Here is a 7,500-nt window from a genome sequence, read left to right as displayed (position 1 = left end):
GTGTTGCAGCTGGAGAGCTACATCCAGGAGAGCGTGCTAGTGGAGCTGCAGGAGCTGCAGAGGAAGACAATGCACTCTCAGACCGCCACTATGCTGGAGATCAGCACCAACCTGCTCAGCCACTCCACCCAGCAGTCACGCAAACTCATGGACGTGGAGACCCAGGTCTGTGTGTGTGTGTGTGTGTGTGTGTGTGTGTGAGAGAGAGCGAGAGAGAGAGAACTCCAACATAATGGATCTGGAGTATATTTCTTTGTGTGTGTGTGTTTGTGTGTGTGGAACAGAAAGACAAACAGATGTATAGGGGGGAAAAGGGAGAAGCACTCGACCAAATACGCCTGCACACTTAACGCCTGCACACCCTGTCATCCAAAATCAGACTCGACCATACACATCTGTAGCCTGGCTAGCGCCACCACTTCTCAATGAGACGTGGTCTCGTATTTGAAAAAAATGCCCAGATCCGTTTATTGGGTGCCACGGATGTCTATCAAATGCGTCTGTGCATAGCTCATCATCGTCTTGCTTTCCCCCCTGTTCTGTGATTGGTTCCCTATCTCAGGCGAAAATTTGCTCCATGGTCTCCAGGCTGCCTTAGCAGCGTGGATCAAATCGCGCGCAAGGCAGCATGGGAACACCCAGGCTAACACATCTGTGCATTTAAATACCCTGCCATCCAAAATCAGACTCGACCATACACATCTGCGCATTTAAAAAAACTGCCATCCAAAATCAGACTCGACCATACACATCTGCGCATTTAAATACCCTGCCATCCAAAATCAGACTGGTGCAGAGGCAGGTGTATTCAGCTCATTCAGAGACACCGAGGCACATCTGAACTTCTCTGCTACAAACACCTGCATAACCCCTAAAACACATGGACACACACAAACACACACACACAAACACACACACATAACCTCCAAACACATGCACACACACAAACACACACATACCCTTTAAATACATGCACACACACACACACACACACACACACACACACACACACACACACACACACACACACACACACACACACACACACACACACACATAACCTACAAACACAAGCACACACACAAACAAATTAGTTTTGTGTGACAGCATCGCCTCTCTCCATAGTTTACCTTACACATACCTACCAGGACAGATGCACTTACCCAGCAAGCCTCTATTCATTTACACACACTACAGGCGAGGCTCACACACACACACACACACACACACACACACACACACACACACACACACACATACACACACACACACACACCCTGCATACACACATGACCTGTTCTCTTTGTGTGGCAAAATTGCCTCTCTTTCTTCATTATGTTACGAGACATACATGATGCTTACATACTGTATGCAACACTCTATTCACTTACAGACCCTGAGCTGCTCAGCTACACGCAGCTACACACACACACACACACACACACACACACAGACACACACACACAGAGACACACACACACACACACACACACAGAGACACACACACAGAGACACACACACACACACACACACACAGAGACACACACACACACACACACACACACACAGACACACACACACACACACACACACACACACACACACACACACACACACACACGCGCGCGCATAGCTTGTTCACTTTGTGTTGACACACAGCAGTGTGTCGTCCCCTCATTGAGTGGCTGAGCTGTACTGTCAAGGTTCTCATCATTGCTGAGACAGGTACACACACACACTCACACACACACTGCAAGGTTCTCATCATTGCTGAGACAGGTACACACACACACACACACACACACTGCAAGGTTCTCATCATTGCTGAGACAGGTGCAGCCTGGAGTTGTGACAGTAAACCTGTGCGCTTGTCACCGCGAACACGGCGACTCAGATTCCACTGATGAGCCTCAGCACAGTCTAACACACACACACACACACACACACACACACACACACACACATTTTCTCTTTTTCTCTCTCACTCCCACACACACACACACACACACATACACACACACTCTCTCTCTCTCTCTCTCTCTCACACACACACACACACACACACCTGTGTCTCTGGCTCTGCCTCACTGGCGTTCCGACGGTAAAATGTTGGCGGGGATTTGGGTAATCTGACAGCCTGTGTCCACTAATCACATCATTAAAACAGACAAAGCACAATAACCAGGCTGAGGGAGACCTCACATTCCCACATCACTTAACTCAGACTTTATCGGCGTTTAAGTCTTCAGTTGATGTTGCCCTCATTTGATCCGTTCAGTCACATCACATTGAGTGTCTTTTGAATTGCCGCTTTATCGTGTTTTAAAACCTTGTTTGATTCGGCACTATCTTGACTCATTCAATCACACCCACCGTGTTATTCTGGCTGTCTGATTGGAGCGATAATGCTGGAGAACAGATGTGTGATTTTATTTGATCTATTCATACGAGCAGCTCAAATTGCCAGGGTGCATCAGATGTGATTTCAGTTTGAAAGTCTTTTTTGTTTTTTGTCAGTTGTCCATTGTGCTGAAGAAAAATACTGTCCAACCTGAAATAATATTCGACCAATTTCTCTCTGCCACTTGTTTGTTGCGCTAGCACAAGCTGCAAAAATACCAGGCCATCTGAGGCCACAAGCTCGGGTAGATAATCTAATATCCAAAATGTGAGACCACAATCTTCAGGCTTTGCCTTGGTCGAGCCTTCTGTTTATGCTTTGTATCGCATAAAGACTAACAGACCCATTTTAAACAATGGAATGGACTATAGCAGATCCCACAACAAACCACTGCCGGGCTAGATACACTCCAAGGTCCAAGTTCCTTGCTCTCAAAAGAATACAAGTCCTCCCAAACACTGGGAATAGACCACAAAAGGACAAATGACTTGTCAATACTGGCTCATTGTGATTATTGTCTTAGATGTCCTTGGATGGATTGCATGGATGCTTGCAGACAGGAAAGCCATTAAGAACAATCAGAACACTGCTTTATTTTATCAAGTGTTGTTCATTTATTTGGTTTTACATTTCAGTTTTTTTCATTCAAATAAAACGAAAACAGGGTAGATTGAATGAATAAAATGGCTTTGCTGAATAATCCTTTTCAGACCCTTTCTCTTTCATGGGCAGCAATGGCAGCAAACATCTGCATATCTGTTTCCATGTTGATTCATGTGTTTCTGTTGCTAAGGGGCTATTTGTTGCTATGTGAGCTGAAAGCTTATGGGATATATAACTGCCTGTATGTCTGTGTGTGTCTATCAATTTGTCTGTTTGTGTATGGCAATCCAATTATCTGTCTCTTTGTTTAGCCTGTGTGGAGCTATCCATCTGTGCGTCAATCCTGGCATGTCCACTCTTTCTGTCTGCCTGCTTCTCTGTATGTCTGTCTGTCTATCTCTCTGTCTGTCTCTCTGTCCTCTTTGCTTGTTTCCCTGCTTGTCTATTTAACCATCTCTGTCTGTCTGTCGGTCTGTCTGTCTGTCTAACTGTCTGTGTGTATCTGATATAAGTGTCTGTGTGTCTACCTGTCGGTGTGCTTATCTGACATGACTGTCTGTCTGTGTGCATATCTGATATTAGTGTCTGTCAAGTTGTCTGTGTGTCTATCTGATGTGAGTGTCTGTCAACCTGTCTGTGTGTCTATCTGATGTGTCTGTCTGTCAAACTGTCTCTGTGTATATCTGATGTGAGTGTCTGTCTGTCAACCTGTCTATGTGTATATCTGGTGTGTGTGTGTGTCTCGTCCAGGTGCTGAACCAGACGGGTCGTCTGGAGATCCAGCTGCTGGAGTACTCGCTGTCCACCGCACGCCTGGAGAAGCACATCCTGCTGCAGGCCAACGAGCTGGCGCGCCTCAACGACAAAAACAGGTGAGGCTCACACACACACACACACACGCATGCACGCACGCACGCACGCACACACACGCACATGGACACACATACAGGAACACGTGCACATACACTTACACAGGCACAGACACACACCAACACACACGTGCAATTGCACCCGTAACACAAACAAATCACACACCTGTTGACAGTGCACACATACACACCTGTATAAGTCACATACTGGACCTGTCAACAGTGGACAGACAGACACACACACACACACACATGCACACACTCAAACATACCCTTGTGCAGACCCACCGTGAGAAAGGAAGAGACTGTACAGCAGTAAAGCTGGATCATGGACATTCATTAAAAAATGTAACAGAATAAGCAAAAACTTTTTTCTCTCTTCCTGTGGTCAATGGGGGAGGGGAGGAGGGGGGTCAGTAAGAGATATCTGTGTCTGTGTCTGTGTGTGTGTGTGTGTGTGTGTGTGTGTGTGTGTGTGTGTGTGTGTGTGTGTGTGTGTGTGTGTGTGTGTGTGTGTGTGTGTGTGTGTGTGTGTGTGTGTGTGTGTTTGTTGTGTGTGTGTGTGTGTGTGTGTTTTGTATATTGCACAATATTGCACATCTCTTTGTTTGCATTCTTCAATCCACCTAGTGAGCAGTAGAGCCCTCTTATAACACAGCTGTGTGCAGTGCTGCCATCAACTCCTTTTTCACCCTCGACCTATTTAGTCATCCACTTCTCTCTCACTCGCTCTCTCTATCTTTCTCTCCATCTCTCTCTCTCTCTCTCTGTATCTCTCTCTCTCTCTCTCCTTCTGCTGCCTCACCATCTGATCCTCTTCCTGTGAGTAAATAAACTCCACCTGCGCTAAGTAACAAGCAGCACAGCAGACACCAATTTCACAGCACAGTAATATTACATATATTGATATATATGTGACAGTATATTGTGTTACATTACAGCACAGCACAGATATATTGTGGCACTCACAGTTACATTACATTACAGCACAGTAATATTACAGCACTCACAGTTACATTACATTACAGCACAGCACAGTAATATTACGGCACTCACAGTTACATTACAGCACAGCACAGATATATTGCGGCACTCACAGTTACATTACATTACATTACAGCACAGCACATTAGGGCACTCACAGTTACATTACATTACAGCACTGTGATATCACAGCAAAGTAAATTTACGGCATTCACACTTACACTCCAGAACGCAAGTATAGTGAGTGTTAAAATTTAAAGAATGCAAGGTAGGAATTCATTGTGTACATGTTGTTGCTATGATACGTTATATTTAGCTAAATAGCTAGCTCTCGACTTAAGTAATGCAGGAAGCTAAGCAAAGACCCATTGTTGGAAAAAAAAAACGCAACCTCAAAAGTTGAATTATTTTTTTTTTTTTACTCTGAAATTGCCTCACGCTTTTTATAAGCGGCTTATTTTTCTGCTTGCTTCCCACTTCTATAAAAAACCCTACCCGGCATTGCCACGGTCAGTCACATCGTTCCATAGGGGAACCAATCGAAAGTGAGCGTCTGGAGGTGAAAAAAGTCTGTACGTGCACAGCTCTTACAGTCACATTAAAGCACAGTAATATTGCAACATTCACAGTCACATTAAAGCACAGTCATATTGCAGCATTCACAGTCACATTAAAGCAGTCATATTGCATATTGCAATATTTGGCTATGGTATTCTATGACTGTACAAGCGTTTGTGTGTGTGTGTGTGTGTGTGTGTGTGTGTGTGTTGTGTGTATGCAAGAGTGTGTGAGTGACCACTATAATGATAGAAGAGACCATTTTAACTATTCTTTGACTTATTGCCCTTCAGCAGTTTGGGGTTTTGACTTGTCTATATAAATAAACTCAGTTCAGAAATTGTTTTTTTGTGCTGTTTGTATGTGTGTGTTTGTGTGTGTTGTTTTTCAGTTCAGAAATTGTTTTTTTTGTGCTGTGTGTGTGTGTGTTTGTGTGTGTTGTTTTGTGCTGTTTTGTGTGTGTGTGTGCCCATTTCAACAATGGGGAGCCACAGAGGAAAGGGGTCAGGGGTCAGACACATTCCCAGCTCTTGGAAGTCCACTCGGTGGTCCAGCAATATTCTCAGAATTCGTTTGCACTGCTCACCCAATATTCTTACCTTTGGAAGGATTTACAGTGACATTCAAACACTTCATGTCATTATACCTGTGGACACATCCACACTGCTGCAAGAGATTACACACACACACACACACACACACACACACACACACACAGACATACACACACACACACACACACACACACACACACACACACACACACACGGAAACACACACACATGCAAACACACACACACACATGGAAACAACACACACACACACATGCAAACACACACACACATGTAAACACACACACACACACACACACACACACACACACATGCAAACATACCTCTACATCGGCAGAAGGATTTTGGATTCCCTTTGGATCCTCTCTGCACCCCATGCCCCCTCCCAACACACACACACACACACACACACACACACACACACACACACGTATACACAAAGAGGAATATATACATTTTTAATCTGACCATATGACAGACTCCTTAGCCTTCCATGGAAAGTAAATCTGAGCATTCGGTTTATTTCTGGAATAAATCAAGTTTACCTTTTAAAAAAAGAATGAGAATGGAAACTAAATACTGAACACTAGCCTGTTCATCATTCTCTCCTGCTCAAGAGGGCCATACCTCAGCCTCATGGCCATGTAAAGCTGCCGGCTTTACTATGTTCTATCTACTATGTTCATGGATAGCAGCACAACGTCAAGGAAAATAATTAATATAGAACATACAAAAGCTCTGAGAATTAACAGAATTAATGTTCTGTCCTTCCAAAAGAACTCCAACTATATTCATATAGCCATTGAGCTTTGGTTTTCTGTTTACAATAAATACTGAAAGTAGTCTGGGACAGTGGGTCAGGATGTGATGGTTATTTATGTGTTATTTATTTAGCTGTTATTTATGTGTGCAGCAAGAGATGGGAGTTATATTACAACTAGCTGGCAGATAGGTCAGGGCTTGTTGACAGTGTCTGATGGTCATGATTGACTGACAGTTTGTTACGTGTTTATAAAACAGCTGTGTTGCATGTTTAAGCATCCGGATGGTGAGTATATTATGTTATTGAAATGATCTTTATTGAGTTTTACACCGGTTTCCAAACAATACTGTCAACATGTGAAAGTTCAAACAATACTTTCAGCATGTAAAAGTTCAACAACACAAAGTCAACATTTCCAGTAATGAAAAAAACAATGTTGACATGCATTACAATATACATCAAAATAGTGTGTGTATATTATGAAATATAGAAATGTTACCCATAGCTGACGGGAGCACAGCATGAGTGGCCCCAGCGTTGTCCTCCATGGCCACAGCCAACCGATTGCATCAATAAATAACCGTGTCTGCGGCAGATCTCCGTCTACGAGCCACGACCGAGAGGATTGATGGCCGTCATTTGGTGCGGGGCAGACAGACGAGTGGCACGCGGAGGCTGACGCGGAGCGTCTGAGTCTGGACGTGATGAAGCTGCCCGTCTGGCCCGCGGCGCCATCTGTGGGTGGGCAGA

At 44.3% G+C, this 7,500-nt stretch overlaps 1 protein-coding gene across 1 annotated transcript in view; it reads left to right on the top strand.

Moving 5' to 3' along the window:
- The window catches only part of angpt2b (angiopoietin 2b), a 55,899-nt gene that overhangs the window by 20,783 nt on the left and 27,616 nt on the right, over positions 1-7,500 (top strand). Inside the window, exons 2-3 of the mRNA XM_048230453.1 lie at positions 10-165; positions 3,755-3,876. Coding sequence (XP_048086410.1) covers positions 10-165; positions 3,755-3,876 — 278 coding nt within the window. The remainder of the gene's footprint in view (positions 1-9; positions 166-3,754; positions 3,877-7,500) is intronic.

The sequence above is a fragment of the Alosa alosa genome, chromosome 20 (assembly GCF_017589495.1).
Source record: "Alosa alosa isolate M-15738 ecotype Scorff River chromosome 20, AALO_Geno_1.1, whole genome shotgun sequence".
Classification (NCBI taxonomy): Eukaryota; Metazoa; Chordata; class Actinopteri; order Clupeiformes; family Clupeidae; genus Alosa; species Alosa alosa.
The sequence above is the reverse complement of the archived record's forward strand: the minus strand, read 5'-3'. Positions and strand labels throughout refer to the sequence as shown.